Raw genomic sequence first — 16,234 nt, forward strand, 5'->3', positions numbered from 1 at the left:
CCGATACTATATCAATAGCATGGTACGGATAAGGGGTAAAATGGTTAGAAAACTCATTTTTTAAGGAAATTCAGGGGTATTTTTGTTCGATACAGCCAATCCAGACCGATATCGTATCAATTTTGTGAGTTGCCGATACCCATTCCGATATCATGCACTAAACCCATGAACCCATTGGAACAAATTTAATTGTGTCGGTGAACAAGTACCTGGCGCAATTGATAGCTTGAGGTCTTGAGTTCAATCCTCTGGTTGACAGCTTCCCTCCCCTCATGGAATAGACTAGAGAAGTTTGTTTTTTTTTGGTTTGGGTTGAAAGCATAGAGTAGGTGAGTGTCCTGTACAATAATGGAATGACAGTTTCCGTACAGTTGGCGTCGACGGGAAAGTGATTAAATCAGGATCGTAGATATTAACAGATTGCCACGTGGCAGTAAATCAAGAAGAACTACGTCAACCGATATAGATTTTGTTTTCCTTTGTTGTATTTCTCGATTCTTGAACAGAGACGGACTTGACTCTCCCCATAACAGCAAGGGTGATTCGCAGAAAGCTTTCGGCTTTCCTCTCCGGCTTCCTCGATTTCAAAATCTCTATTACTCATCTTTAGTTTTAGTTTCTCGGATTTGTTCGTGTTTCTCGTCTTAGTTTCTGCATCTATACTTCATACCATGGCAGAGGAGAGGTACAACATGAAGAATCCAGCGGTCAAGAGGATTCTTCAGGAAGTCAAGGAGATGCAGTCAAGCCCTTCCGATGATTTCATGAGCCTTCCACTCGAGGTAAATCACAAAGTTTTCAATTTTAATTGTGTTTTTTTTCTAATCATAACTGAGTTTCTAGGGTTTATTGTAAGGATCTGTCCTTTTGACTCAATTTCATTCAGCTAATTGATGGTGTATATTAGAAATATTATGAGTTGATTTTATGAGTGATGGAGTCAAGAATTTATTCTGGTACAATATTAGCGTCATTCGTTTAATAAGGACGTATTTCGTATGTTTGACTTACAATTTTTTTCAATGCTTTCGCTGAATTTTAAAATGAAAGTATGATTTTGGGTATTTATCTGAAATCAAGGAGTCTGTAAATGTTTTTAGTGAATTTTAGTTTCCTAATATTAGTGTGGGATCTATATTGCAGTTAGGAATGTCAGATGATCTAATGTGTATTCTTATTAGTTATGTTCTACAATTTGCTATTGCATGCATCAGATTACACTTAAAGAGATCCCTACGGTTTTGAATTCTAATATTTTCTTAGGGACAAGTGTCATACATTGAAGCATTAAATCCTCATTTGGTATGCGTGTTTGTGTGTGTATTAGCCAACGATTGATTGGTAAGGGTTCTTTTAGTTGAATACCACCTGTTTGCTGTGCACATAGTGTTTACATGCAGTACCTGCATTTTGCGCTCATACAGTAGTAGCATACTAGTATGCCTTTTATGGGAAAGGTTCTCTGAACCACTGGGGTAGGGTACACTAGCACCGCTGTGTATGTCGCTTTCCTCCTCACATGAAATTACCTTGCTGCCTTCCTATGGTCGATAAATTTTTTTCGCAACCCATTGGTGCACTGCCCTATGCCGCTTACTCAGAACCCTCTCATGTCTTTTATATATAAATCTTTTGGAGCATTTTTTTTTGGTGGTTGAGGAAGGGAGGGGGGGCTTAATTGTTCTTACCATACTCCATATTGTAAGGGAGATTGATGTGTGAGGGAGAGGAAGAGAAGATAAAAACTAAGCTGTACAAAACAGAGAGAGAGAGAGAGAGAGAAAGAGAGAAAGACTTCCCTCCAATCTAGGACTCTCTTGTTTCCTAAAGGACCTAAACCAAAATAGAAGCAAACACCATAATTGATAAACTAAATTATTTTACCCCCAAGACTGCCGAAAGATATATTGATGCAGTTACGTTAATAGCAGCAAATAGGAGGGCTTTTTTTTGTTTTTTAAATAATTGTTGGGTTTAATTTTTTGTAAGTTTTTTTAGATAACATTGGCAGTAGTTGATTTCAAAGTAGTTTTTAGAGTTTGTTTCAGTTTTAGAGTCCTGTTAGGAGTCTTATTTTTCTTCTTTAAATACAAGCATGTAACCAACACAAGGCAAATTTAATGAATAGAAATTGGGTTGTTAACTGTATTATTGTGGTAGGACAACAGCTCATGTGACCTTCTTCCTTTTCTTCTTCTCTTTCCCTCCTTTGTTTAACTTATTCCCTAAGCAGCACGAGTCTCTTTCTTCTACTCCTCTATTAGCCTTTCTTCTTTTATTTATTTATTTATTGTGTATCCATTGACTTCCTCACTCCTTATTCTGTCATTACTGAACCAGTGGGTTGAGAGGGTGATGCAGATCCAAGCACTAGGAAGAAGAAGCCGAAACCATGAGTGGCTGTTTCTATTTTCGTTGGAGCCTTTTTATTTCTTTGTAATTTGTTTTTTCTTAAGTAGGGGTAAAACAGTCTTTTAGTTGGCTTAGTATCCCTCCATGATTTTAGAGGGATAGGTGGTTCTTTTTATTATTTACTTTATTTGTTGCAATTTGTATTCCTAGTTAGAATACAAGTGAGTGAGTTATAATTAGATTTTCAGTTTAGTTGTCACTAATCCTAGTTGGATTAGGACTGGTTTTAGGACTTGGAATTAGGATTCCAAGTCATACTTGTGTAAGGCCTTTGGCCACCTTTCATTATTATAAATAGCAGAATCGTGGGAGGCTCCCCCACAACTTTAAACTTCAAAAAAAACTCTCTGATTTCAGATCTGAACTGCTGCACTCGAACTGCTGCATCTGCTCCTTCTACGAGCCTATATCCTTGTGGACTCAAGGAGGGTAAGGGTGGGTTCTCCTACGACTCCTTGCACTGTGAAGGTCAGGAGGCTTCTTCAAGTATTCAAGCTGCTGCAGCTTCTGCACATTCAGACCTGCAACCAGTAAGTGACATCTGATTTATTATTTCCATTGCTGAACCCTAACCTGCTACTATTCTCCCTTTAGAAACCCTAGATCCCTTTATTCCCTTCATTCTCAAAACCCTAAACCCTAACCCTAATATTTCTGAAACCCTATTTCCTATTCAAACCTAATTAAAACCTATCCTAATAGACTCTTAAAAATCTGCAGACCATTACCCAATAAAGCCCTAGTTCAATCTCCCATTCCTAACCCTAAATTTGCCCTAATCACCCTATTCTGTCCCCATTCGGCCAACCTTATTACAGCCTGGTCCTAAGTGAGATTTATTTCACCTAGGCTACATCTAGGACCAGGCTGTAATAAGGTTGGCCGAATGGGGGCAGAATAGGGTGATTAGGGCAAATTTAGGGTTAGGAATGGGAGATTGAACTAGGGCTTTATTGGGTAATGGTCTGCAGATTTTTAAGAGTTTATTAGGATAGGTTTTAATTAAATTTGAATAGGAAATAGGGTTTCAGAAATATTAGGGTTAGGGTTTAGGGTTTTGAGAATGAAGGGAATAAAGGGATCTAGGGTTTCTAAAGGGAGAATAGTAGCAGGTTAGGAGGGTTCAGCAATGGAAATAATAAATCAGATGTCACTTACTGGTTGCAGGTCTGAATGTGCAGAAGCAGCAGCAGCTTGAATACTTGAAGAAGCCTCCTGACCTTCACAGTGCAAGGAGTCGCAGGAGAACCCACCCTTAACCACCTTGAGTCCACAAGGATATAGGCTCGCAGATGCAGCAGTTCAGATCTGAAATCAGAGAGTTTTTTTTGAACTTTGAAGTTGTGGGGGAGCCTCCCACAATTCTGCTATTTATAATAATGAAAGGTGGCCAAAGGCCTTACACAAGTATGACTTGGAATCCTAATTCCAAGTCCTAAAACCAGTCCTAATCCAACTAGGATTAGTGACAACTAAACTGAAAATCTAATTATAACTCACTCACTTGTATTCTAACTAGGAATACAAATTGCAACAAAAGAAGTAAATAATAAAAAGAACCACCTATCCCTCTAAAATCGTGGAGGGATACTAAGCCAACTAAAAGACTGTTTTACCCCTACTTAAGAAAAAACAAATTACAAAGAAATAAAAAGGCTCCAACGAAAATAGAAACAGCCTCTCATGGTTTCGGCTTCTTCTTCCTAGTGCTTGGATCTGCATCAGAGGGACTTGATCAATCTCCTTCCGTGGTTATACAAACCTCAGGGGTGGCCAAGTTTGTGGAGTTTGATGTCCAACAATTGAGTGGATGGTGAGTTTATGTGCAGTAACCAGGTCTGACCTCTATGCTACTGCTTGGATGATTTCAAAGAATTTTCTAAAGTCTTAGACTGTAGATTTAGTTGCTGGTGGATTCTATTCAACAGTCCCATGGATTAGGGACCTTCATATGAAATTCCAGATCAAACAAATCCATATTGAGGGCGATCTCTCATGGGAAATCAGCCTTTTCTTCCTCTGCTGTCTGCTGATAAGCTCAAGACGCTGAAGACAACTTTTCGTGGTGGTCTATAATCATTTATTTATTTTGTTTTCCAAGGCTGCCCCTCCGCCTTTTCATTTATACCTCTTTATCCTTTATTTTGTTTCCATTCCAAGTTTGTCTCCATTCTATAATTACTAATTCCTTTGTATCCTTAGCTCTGTGTTTACCAATTGACCCCTTGATGAATCTGGTTAATTACCAGATTGCCACTCTCCCTTTACAAACTTCAATTTATTTACAATTTTGTCATTATCTTTCAACCTTTAGTTAGTGTACACTTGGGTGGGCCCATAGCGACCCAAATAAGGGTTTTCGAACTGGGGATCGCTTTCTTGCAATTTCTAATCATGATAGGACTATTTCACATCTTCAATCCCGAGTTGTACAAGTTATATCAAGAATTGTCTTAGAGTCGGGAGAATACTGAGGCTAAACTTGATAAGTTCATGGAAGAAACACAAAGCCTCTTTATGGAGTTTCATGCCTTCATAAGGACTGACAAACAAAAGAAGCTGAACCATTTACACAAGTTCAGTTTGGTAATTTACAGATTGAAGATATGCCTCCGAAGGATGTCACATTGCAATTTTTATGCGGGGGCTATGGCATCAAGATTGAGGCTCCAGAGTTCAGTGTTGGAAACGGGTCAGAGGATTCTTTGATTGGCTTACTAAAGTTGAAGGGATTTCGCTTATAAATCCTTTCCGAAGGAAAAAAAAAAAAAGTGAGTTCATTCTCACCAAATTTACTGGCTATGCATGTTCATGGTGGGATGACGTACTATATTCGAGGCTTGTCCGACGACTTGGATCCGTTACTAATTGGGAGGCAGTAAAGCAGATTTTGAACGAGAAGTTTGTTCCTCCCAATTACGATAAGGTATGTGGATACTTATATGTCAGACTTCCACAAATTGTCTTCGAGGTGTCGGCTTCAGGAGATGGAACAACAAAAGTTCTGAGGTATATTACTAGGCTGGATACTGAGTTACACTAGAGCTGTCCAACGGTTATATCAGGTCCGTTGATGTGGCACCTGTCTATACCAAGATAGCTGAAGAAAAGTACAACTATTTGAAGAACATGCTCAAAACTTCTCCAGCTTATAGGCCTCTACTCTGGATTGAAGAAAAGAAGCCTGAACCCCGTAGAGTGGAAGAAAGGAAGATAGAGATTAAGTGCTCAAACAAAAATCTAATTATTATACTTTAATTTTGCTTTTTTGAAAAGCAGGAGAAAAAGCAGGAGATTCTTATATATATAAATTTTATTGTCAGTTTTCAATATCAAGTGCTGTAGCTTCCATCATGAATTGTGTATGTTTCCCTGAGATATACTGATAATTGCACTATTTTTCTTAGACAAGTTAGGAAATTATTTTTTTCCCTGTAAGAAGAGAAGGGGGGGGGGGGGGGGCGAAGTACTTTTCATTTGTATCTTTGTTTTAGTTGCAATTTCCACAATTGTAGACAATTTCATGAATGAACTTTCTTCTTTTTTTATTGGAAATCAGCTGATTTTGTTTTGATGTGTTTAGGAAAATATATTTGAATGGCAATTTGCCATTAGGGGCCCTTGTGACACTGAGTTTCAGGGAGGAATTTATCATGGACGTATCCAGTTGCCAGCAGAATATCCATTCCAGCCTCCTTCATTTATGATGCTAACGGTAATTACCTAGTTCTCTGAGGAATTTGTCTAGATTTAACTTGCTAAAATTTTCATCTGGAATTTTGAATTTTGGATGAGGTCTTCACTTGGTTATCATTGTTTTTCTTTTTTCCAGCCAAATGGCCGTTTTGAAACTCAAACAAAGATTTGCCTAAGCATATCAAATCATCATCCTGAGCATTGGCAGCCCTCATGGAGTGGTAAGTTTTTGTTTTTTTTTTTGGTTGCTTTGTTGTAAAGAATATGATATAAATTGCATCCACAATCCCCCGCCCCCAAACCCTAAAACTAGGCATTTATGGTGCATTTGAAATTTCCATATGGACTCTTGATACCATTGCTCTTACCTATGGATGATTCCGTTTGAAATGTAATTTGTTCTAAAACTAGTTTTGAGCTGGTCTGGAGAACCAAAGTTGATATTATTCAACTTTGCCACGTAAGAATGGTGCTTGAAATGCTTTATAGTTTTGTGATGCTGTTTAATGTATTTATCATAGAACTGAACTATGAAGAGCGTGCTGCTAATTGATCTTTGTCAAATGATACTGGAAATCTAAGTTTTATATGCATCTGTGTTGCCTCGTTGTCAAGCTTGTACACAGCAGTGCTCAAAGCTCCTTGGTACATCTGTCCAGGCTAGGTTTCCCTGTTGTGTGCATTCTGAAGAGAAAAAAAGTTGTTCTAGGGTGACCAGTTTCTAATGAGACAGGCTTTATATTGGGGATATGTTTGGTATGCAAGAGTAAAGATTTTTTTAGGGAGCAGGTTTATGGATGGTGTAATGCAACCCTGGGTTCCAAAACCCTATTCTTGGGTTGCTATGGGCCCACCCAAGTGATAAAAATCCAATTATCTAATGGAACAGTCGCAACAAAAACAACAACTCAGCCTTATCTCAACTAATGGAGCAGTTGCAATTCTTTAAATATTTTGAAGTCCGGACCATTGAAATAAAGGAAAACAGAATCTGGGACTGAACTGTAAATGACCATGTGAGGTAATTGGTCCCATTTAATTTGTCGGACTCGTCTGGAGGATGGATTATTGATGTAGATAAGTCACTTAGAGGGCTTATTTTAGTGGAAATAAGCCTTAGGTTGAGTTATATATGTGTTGGGCTTTTGATCCCATGGGCTTACTTTGTAATTGGCTAATTTAATGAGCCAAAAATATGGGTAGAAAGTAGGAAAACAGTATTTACTTTATTAGTTTAGTTAGAGTCCTATGTTGAGTATGTTTTCTTTATTATTTCACTGTCCTAGTCAATTTAGGATACCTTATTAGTTAAGGATTGGGTTAGGCCTTTCCTTTTTAGTGTCTAAGTCTATTTTGGAGTCTTCTATATAAGTTTGTAAGGGAGGCTAGCATTGTACACGGATTTAAATGAATAGAAAAGTTGCTTATGCAATGTTGAAATCCTGGGGTAGGATAGGTGAGAGAGGCCTAGGGTGAGAATTCTCATTCCATTCCCCCATCCCCTTCCATCGGTTCTTGAATCCAACCTCTAATGTTGTTCAAATCGTTCTCAAGAGTGCTGCAAGCTGCTGGGATTTCTTTGAACTGATTGTCACATCGATTTCTTGAAGATTACCACATCAAGATCATTGCTCTGCTTCAACCGGTAACAAATTTGTGGGTTTTTATTTGTTACTTCAAGCAAGGAAATTGTTCCCTCATTTGAGTTCCCATTGTTCTCTTCGTTCCCTCATATGATTTCTTGTTTATTGGAGGGTTCTCTATTTGATCCTACCTGGGATTAGACCTATTCTGGTTCTAGTCTTACATTAGTTATGACCATTAGTCCCAACACGACTCACCTTGCTATCCGCAACTCCCCTTATGGAGGTTCCTCTAATGCCACTCTCCGTCGTAGAGCCGTCATGTCAACACAAGCGAATGGAGAAATGAAATGCTTTAAAAAAGACATCATCAAAGCGCACAGGAGACTGGTGGAGGCCAGGCAAAGGCTGGCAGGGGCCGACAGAGGTTGGTAGGGACCAGGCTGAAGCTGCAGGGGCCAGGTGGAGGTGGCAGGGGCCGGTGGAGGCTGGTAGGGACCAGGTGGAGGCAGCAGGGGTCGGCGGTGGCTGGCAGGGGTCAAGTGAAGGGTGGAAGGAGCCATGCGGGGCTGGCAAAGGCCTAGGCGGAGGGCTCTAGGACCAGGCGGAGGGTGGCGGGGCCAGATAGAGGTCAGCAGGGTCAGCATGGTCAGTGGTGGTCAGTGTGGCATGACATGCCTCAGGGCATGTTCAGTTGACCGTGCTTGGCCGAGTGAGGGAGGCTGAAGCCTTGGTTGCGTGAGGGGTCTAACCTTCTACCCGTGAATTAAAAAAAAAAAAACCCCAAAGTATTAGGCTCTGATTCCAAGTTGAGAAGAGAAGATTAGAGAATGATTTGTCTTGTCTATGTATGACAGAGGCCTTTCTTAGTAATAGAGAGGATTGGGAATTTGGGATTACAACGGTATGAGTATGGAATGTAGTACAACTCCATATATGGTATGGCGTACAAGGCTACGTTGTACATGAGTCATACTCCTTATCCTTAACAGGCTTCTTAACAATTAGCCAGAGAATCTAACCTCCATTGTGAATAAGACTAAAGGTTGTTTTCAACCTTTCAATAGAGACAACCAGCGGTAAGTTCCCTGGCTTACTTTTGAGAGAACTCACTTGATAGAAGTTCAATATGAGAATTTAAGAGATCTCTACTTACAACTCTCATGAGAATCAAGCATTAACAGACCCAAACAATCAAATATAGAAACAAGTAAAATATCTAAAATTGAATCAGGTGATACTGTAGCAACCAGACCTGGTTGTTGATTTTGGTCTCACAAAATAGGAGGATTTTGGGAACAAGAACCTAGAGCCTGGATCGCCCTGAGGTGATGAACCAACACCCAAAAATCTCAGGGAGAAAGGAGTTGAATCGATGTAGATCAATTCAACCTTATGTGAGCTGTAACTACCGCATAGAGCAGGGTAGGCCACTAAGAAGAAAGTAAACAGGAAATGATGGAGAAGAAATGACGAGGAAGGAAGAGGAAAGAAGGGAGAAACAGGAAAAACTTACCCGGGATGGGACTCAACTGAATCGGTCAAGGGAAGAAATAGAGAGGATAGAGAAGCAGTGAGCCAACAAATTTGCACCGCAACAAACTTAGCAACTATTCATTCATTAAATTCTCTACGTATCTAATCAATAGTTACAGCATATATATAGACTCTTAAAAACTGAAGTTGACTCAAAGAAGGAAACTGAAACAAACTATTCTATGTTATCTAACTTCCATAAAATAAAATCACAAGAATAACCCAACAATTAAATAAATTCCTAAGTACTCCTATGGGACTGAAAACTGGATTTGGATCTGGTTCTTCTCTGTCTGGGCTTCCAGATTGGGTCGTGCCGGTTCAACCACGAAAGTGCTACTGGATCAACGGGTCTGTCCATAGGGTATCTATGGACGACCCACATATTTGTACTAAATAGTGGTCTGAAATTTTTTAGAGGGTAGACCGAAAGGTCCCCTGCTCACCATAGTTATTAAGGCGTCCTGGCGGTTTTGAAGAATCAAAGCGTTTGGGCGCCTTGGTGGAAAGGCGATACTTCATTATTTTATTATATTTTTTACATTTTATTCTATTTTCTATGTTCTTATTGGTTATGTGTATATGATTTTCTTACATTACGATACACCGAATCATTTAAAAACAAAACAAAATTAAAATATGTAAAGTTTTATTCTATTTCTTATATTTTCATAGGCTTGTATACATTATTTCTGTATATTGTGTTACATGGAATCACCTAAGCCAAACAAAAACGAAAAAAAAAAAACGAAAGTCCTCCTCACTCCTCACCGTCTCACCCATAACCAAAAGAGAAGAAAGAAAACCTGCGAAAGAGAAAAGGAGAAAAAGGAGCAGTGGCAAGGGCGACTGTCGCGACTCCCTCAGACCTCACTCCTCCCTCTCAGTCCCCATTTTCGACCAGCGTCCGGTGAGGCGACGACATCTCCAACCTTGTAAGTATTTTGCCTTTTTTTTTTTTTTTTTTTTTTCTTTTTTCCTTCAAAAATCTGAACCCCTTCTAACATCTTCACTCTCCACTCTCCACCGACATCTCCATCTCCAGCCTCAACCTCCACCGGCGTCCGGCGACATCTCCAGCCTTGAAGGTAAGTATTGTGCTTTATTTTTTTCTTTTCCCTTCTAAGCCTCTATCTTCTAAAGTCTAAACCCTTTCTCTAACCATCTCCAGCCTCCATCCCCACCAGCGACATCTCCATTACCCTGTCAACAGTCTCCACCCCCACCGGCGACATCTCCAGCTTCCACAGGAAGTGTTGTGCCTTTTTTTTTTTTCCTTCTAAAGTCTAAACCCTTCTTCTAACCCTCTCTATGTTTCTTCCTTTTGCAGCGGTGACCTTTTACATCTTCCGGCACCGCTGTCTTCCTTTACTCCGGCATTCCGGCAGCATCTTCCGGCCAGCAGCAAGTGTCCTTTTTTTCGGTTTCAGTTCTTCTCTTCTTCCGGCCAGCAGCACACCATCTTCTATTTTTTTTAATTTTTCTTATTCTCCTATGCCTTATTCTTCTGTGGCTGGTTTCTACTAGTGATGGCCGGTGGCTTTGGCTGCTGCCGGAGTGGCTGTTGCTGTAATTTCTGCAATTCAATGTAAATTGTGCATTCCTTAGTATAATTTATGAAATGCATGTGTTATTGTAAGTTATGCAATCTGTGGTTATGTAACTATTTATTCCTTGATTATGTGAGTTTATAATTCTAACATCATGTGAATGAGTAATTATGTGATTCATTGATTTTGTAATTATGTGATTCACTGATTTTGTAATTCTATGATTATGCTATTGTGCAATTCCTTGATTATGTACTTCAATTCTTTCATATTTATTTAGTATATAAGTAGAATTATATAAAAATTAATATGCTATTTGTGCCTAATAAAATGGTTATATAAAAAAAAAACACTAAAATGCCTTGTTCGCCAAGGCGACGCCTTACGGCCGCCCTATCGCCAAGGCGCTTAGGAAGGCCCTCAAACGCCATGGTCGCCTTGCCGCCTTGATAACTATGCTGCTCACATGTCAAGTTTCAGCTCAATTGGAGTAAGTCATGGCGAAATAATGCTTTCAAAAATCCAGGACTTCCAAGAAGGTGCAGGGCGATGTGTAGAGAACCAAGACCATGCATGACAATAAATGGGGGTTGGGGTATATGATTGAATTTAAGTAGGAAATTGGCGAGTGATCAATACTGACCGTTCTCTAATTATCCAGTGGTCAGAATTGCCACATCACCAATCCATATCACACAACTAGGTGGGTCACCCATAGATACTGTATGGATGGGGGACTGTCCATAAAACCTTTTGCCTTTTTTTTTTTAATATTCTAATTTTTTTCGTGGATAAAAGATTCAATAGTTTCACTCTCTATCATTTGGCCTTTGACTTTCTGGAAAGCCTTCCAAGATCCCTCCCCCTAGCCATTTCACGCTGTGATTTCATTGTATGGTCTTTGTATTATTCTTTAACGAGATAGGTTGCCCGTAGGCATGCTGAATGATTTTCTGTTTATTTACGTATTGGAAACTTGCCTGTCATGACAATTTTTCTTCACTTTTATCACTGTTTTTGCAGTCCGGACTGCTTTGGTAGCAGTGATTGCTTTCATGCCCACCAACCCGGATGGTGCATTGGGCTCACTGGATTACAAAAAGGAAGAAAGACGTGCATTGGCCATCAAATCTCGTGATGCAGCTCCAAGGTTTGGAACTCCAGAACGCCAAAAGCTGATTGATGAGGTATGCTTCCAATTAATTTACCATACCCCCTTTTTTTGGGTTGGACTTGACTACCTTTTCAAAGTAAAAGCTCTCGCTAAAAAGTTTCCTGATTACACAGATTCACCAGTATATGCTAAGCAAAGCACCCCCTGTTCCCCAACTCATCCCTCAACAGATCTCCAATGAACCCTCTACCAGTGAAGAAGGGGAAGCGGAAAGCAGTCCACAAAATGCTGGTGTAGTTGCAGTGGGTGAGGAGCATCCAAATCCAGAAGGGGATGACAACAGGATGGTGGAAGACATTCGGGAAGTCCACATGAATGCTAATGCTGGGCCCTTGAGAGTCAGTTTCACTGCGGGATTGAGAGTGTCGAGACAAGTGCCAGTTGTGGATCCCAATGAGCAACTAGAGCAGGGGCCAGAAATGAGGGTGCCGAAGCCTTCTGATGACCGTTTGTTTACATGGGCTGCTGTTGGGCTTACTGTTGCCATTGTGGTTCTTTTACTCAAGAAATTCTTGAAGTCTAATGGATATGCTGCTGGTTACATGGATGGGTTGTAAATAGAGAAATGTGGGGATGTCTGAACGACGGAATGCAGCTGATCAATCAACTAGGAATTGAAACAGATGTAGTTACATTTTCCTTTCCCAAAGGTAAATATGTATTATATTATATACAATGGTCATTACTTGTGATTTTTTTCTTTTCAATATTTTCTTGTAACTCTTCTGTTTAAGCATTAGTTTTCAATTGCTGTAATTTTTTTTTTGAGGAAAACTTGTACTAAGTGGTCAATATTTTATAAAATTTAAAGGAGATAGCTAATAATAAATCTTGAATTACTTCTGAACGTAATTAAAAAATAGAAAAAACAGGTCTTGAACACATAGTTAAAAGGAATTTGAGAAGTTAATTTTTAATGAGGTGGCTGACTAAAGCTGGAGGCAAGTTAAACTGCAAAACCCACCTGCCCATTAAAAGGTGCATTTAATTATCAAAACTGGGTTTAGAGTTATTTTTATTTAGGCCGAGAGCCTTGGGCACAAGATTTATTAAGGTTCTTGAGATTTGAAGGAACCAGTTTGGATGGATGTGAAAGTCTTTGGATTATCTATCCAACCTGGTTCTCTTTCAGATGCTCCAGGTATGAATTGCGACTACAAATCAAAGTGTATAACTTATTCTTCTGTCATACAAGTTGTTGGAAGTGTTTTTTAGCTGATAATTGACACAAATGGAGAATGATGTAGACAGCATGTTTTAGAAACATAAGCAATAAAAGCACATCGTAAATATGCCAAACAATACAAGAATGGCTTATGGGACTATTGTTCATTTCCCTTCTTTTCTCCCATTTTTATTCACTGTACGCATAAAGCCTTTGTTTGGGTGATGTGGCTTGAGTCTCCTCGTCTTCAGGTGGTGGGGGTCAGGAAGCTACTCTTTGTAATTTTGTTTTCAGAATTTTTTGAACAATTGAAATGCGCCTCCAAATTCCTAAAAGTGTACAGTGGCGGTAGTGCTAGGTCGAGATGTTGACACTTGGCAGCTCAGACATTCAACGGTCGTCTCCTAGTCTTCAGGTGGTGGGGGACAGGAAGCTACTCTTTGTAATTTTGTTTTCATAATGTTTTGAACAATTGAAATGCACCTCCAAATTCCTAAAAGTGTACTGTGGCGGCAGTGCAGTGCTAGGTTGAGATGTTGACACCTGGCAACTCAGACATCCAACGATTCAAGCTCAACATAAGTCAATGAGCTTGGACCGATGGATGTCCAAGAGGCCATGTGTCAACATCTCCACCCTGATCCTTGAGATCTAGAAAAAAAAAAATAAAATTAAACAATAGTCCCTCTTATAGGTGCTTGCATAAAAATAAATCATGGGAAAAGGAACGCTGCCTGGTCGGGTGGTCTTCTGCTCCTGTGCTCAGACATAGGTTTATGTGAAATTACTATCTTGTTTCTGTAAAATAAAAAATTTCATTTATGTTGATGTCCTTACATGTTTTCTCATTAGCACCCCGTGTTGATGTAGAAACCACACGTTCAGACAACAATCTCTTGCCCATAAATCATTGTTTTGATACCATACTGAATGAGTTATCAACGGTGATTTAACTCATTGAACTCCTGAATAGTGAGCCTCACCATTGACTCCAACTCTCCATCCTATTGAAAAAAAGTTCAAAATACCATTTATCGTCTAATAAGAGAATCAGATGCTATGGCTAAACAGATTCTTTCTTCGTGAAGAAGGACAATGTCCTTTTCTCTCAAAGTCGATTGGTTTGTGTGGTATGTTTTTTTTCCCCACAATCATTGTCAATGTTAGCTGTTAGACATCTTCTTTTCCATTTTTTTGAAATTAATAGTCCTATTTATTTCATTATTTCTTATGAAGAGGATTTAGATGACTCCATTTGGAAGTTGCTACTTCTAGTGGCAACAAAATAAAAAAGCGACAGAGATCGATCTGAGTTAGAAAGTATGAAAAAGCGATAGAGATCACTACGAAGCTAGAATACAATTTCCCACCAATACAGATAAAGAAGTGGGTGATTGAATTGTCTAGTAAGAGGCGTTTGTTTAATGAGATGAAAGTGTGGGATCCATGAGTGGGATGTGAGAGGGATTGGGAAGGTTCCTGCACATTGAGGCAGTGTACTTCTTTTTCTCATACGAAAAAAAAAAAAAAAAAAAAAAATTCGACAAATAACTAAGGTCTGATCTTAGCAATTTGGATCCTCTACCGCATGCTGCTGTCCTGTGCCGTGCAGATACAGGGTTACGTGCAATGATCGCCTTACCCCTGCCTGAGTGGGGGTAAGGCGATCATTGTGTGCAGCCCTGTGTCTGCGCAGCACGGACAGTGCGCCATAGAGAATTGGATCCCTGATCTTAATACCCAAAAAAAAAAAAAGAAGAAAGGAAAAAGGAAAAGTGAAAAAAAACAAAATATATAAGATCTGATTTAGTTAGACCTTGCTATCATCATCACCACCACCAGATGGACTAGAGCTTCTTCCAAGACTGATACAGAGTATGGGTTTGGCTAGCGAAATGAAGACCCAATATAGCCTCACCAAAGCAATCGTTAGAGTCAGGTAATAGACCCAGCAATTGACTAGATCAACCAATTCTACATTCATCAACAGCTCTGATCGCTTCACCTCAAGGATGACCACCATGGTTTCCACCTCTTTCCTCAGACCAAACCACCACAACCCACCAAAGCTTGCAGCCATGGCAACCCTTTCCACCCATCTTTCCTTCCTCACTACCCTTATCACCGTGTCATCCAACACTGGTCTCACTGTGACTCTCGACCAATGAAGCATTATCTCATACAACCCTATAAAGAACACAACCCGACTCATCAAATTTGTGATTCTACCACTTCCTGTGCCTCTGCTGATGCCATTCAAGTCAAGGGGCCAAAACCCAGATGCTATAGTCCTTTCAATGCCCAATACAACACAGACATTAAACGTGCAGAGTAAAGTCCAAGCAGCATAGAGGTAAGCTTGGGATGGTGGAGTAGCAGTGGGCTTAGTACTGTTGCTGTTGCTGCTATATGGAAGGAAAGCAGAACAACCCATCAATGCCTGTAGAAGAGCTGTGAAGCTGATAATGGATACAAGGAGATGAAGAAGAGTTGGGTAACTTGGGTTAGTGTAGAACAAGGATAGTGGGAATAAGGAGGAGAAAGATAGTGAAGAGGGTGGAGAGGTGAAGGAGAGGATATAATGGGAATTAGCAAGCCTAGCTAGAAGCAGGAAAGATAAGGGAAGGATGAGACTAAGGAGGGAGAGAGTTATGATGTAGAAAGGTTCACTCAAGAATGGTTTCTGTAACAGCTGCTGACCTCTTTCCTTCCATCTTTCCCAACCCATTAGTTGATGATTGAAATCTTGAAGACTTTAACACCTTCTCCTCCTTCCCTCCCAGATCCAAACCTGCAAAAACTAAAAAATCTGATCAGTGATCAGTTCCCTTGTTTGAAAAATTAGGGAACAAAGTAACACAAGGTCCAGTATTTATATATTTCCCCTATTATTTGCAATTCGTACCGAGGTGGTGGCCACCAATGGCCATAGTTCACGGTTTAGGAATCGGTATGGTATCGGCTGTAACAAATCGGTATCCGTGGTACCCAATACCAATACCTGATTGATACGGTATGGTGTATCCATCTGTACTGAGGGCAAAATGGTCAAAAAAGTATGAAAGCGATAGTGTCCAATACAAACCCATATGTCGTATCAGCCAAACCGCATTGATAT

At 39.8% G+C, this 16,234-nt stretch overlaps 2 protein-coding genes across 2 annotated transcripts; one reads left to right on the top strand and one right to left on the bottom strand.

The window, feature by feature from the left end:
- The first annotated feature begins 567 nt into the window (after nucleotides 1-567).
- On the top strand, nucleotides 568-12,645 carry LOC122670012 (ubiquitin-conjugating enzyme E2 32-like). The gene is made up of 5 exons (XM_043866945.1): nucleotides 568-782; nucleotides 5,996-6,127; nucleotides 6,245-6,329; nucleotides 11,801-11,964; nucleotides 12,065-12,645. The coding sequence occupies exons 1-5, from the start codon at nucleotides 672-674 to the stop codon at nucleotides 12,506-12,508; spliced, it is 936 nt and encodes a 311-aa protein (XP_043722880.1). The 5' UTR covers nucleotides 568-671; the 3' UTR covers nucleotides 12,509-12,645.
- A 2,281-nt stretch (nucleotides 12,646-14,926) lies between these two features.
- Nucleotides 14,927-15,550, bottom strand: LOC122668694. The gene has a single exon (XM_043865228.1). It carries the CDS (start codon nucleotides 15,548-15,550, stop codon nucleotides 14,927-14,929), a length of 624 nt encoding a protein of 207 aa, XP_043721163.1.
- Nucleotides 15,551-16,234: the final 684 nt, after the last annotated feature.

The sequence above is a fragment of the Telopea speciosissima genome, chromosome 7 (assembly GCF_018873765.1).
Source record: "Telopea speciosissima isolate NSW1024214 ecotype Mountain lineage chromosome 7, Tspe_v1, whole genome shotgun sequence".
In the NCBI taxonomy this organism is placed as follows: Eukaryota; Viridiplantae; Streptophyta; class Magnoliopsida; order Proteales; family Proteaceae; genus Telopea; species Telopea speciosissima.

Coding starts and splice junctions, on each gene's coding strand:
- LOC122668694 (XM_043865228.1), bottom strand. CDS start 15,550: ATGGGTTGTTCTGCTTTCCTTCCATATAGCAGCAACAGCAACAGTACT.
- LOC122670012 (XM_043866945.1), top strand. CDS start 672: ATGGCAGAGGAGAGGTACAACATGAAGAATCCAGCGGTCAAGAGGATT. Junction 783..5,995: donor TCATGAGCCTTCCACTCGAG/GTAAATCACAAA, acceptor TGATGTGTTTAG/GAAAATATATTTGAATGGCA. Junction 6,128..6,244: donor CTTCATTTATGATGCTAACG/GTAATTACCTAG, acceptor TCTTTTTTCCAG/CCAAATGGCCGTTTTGAAAC.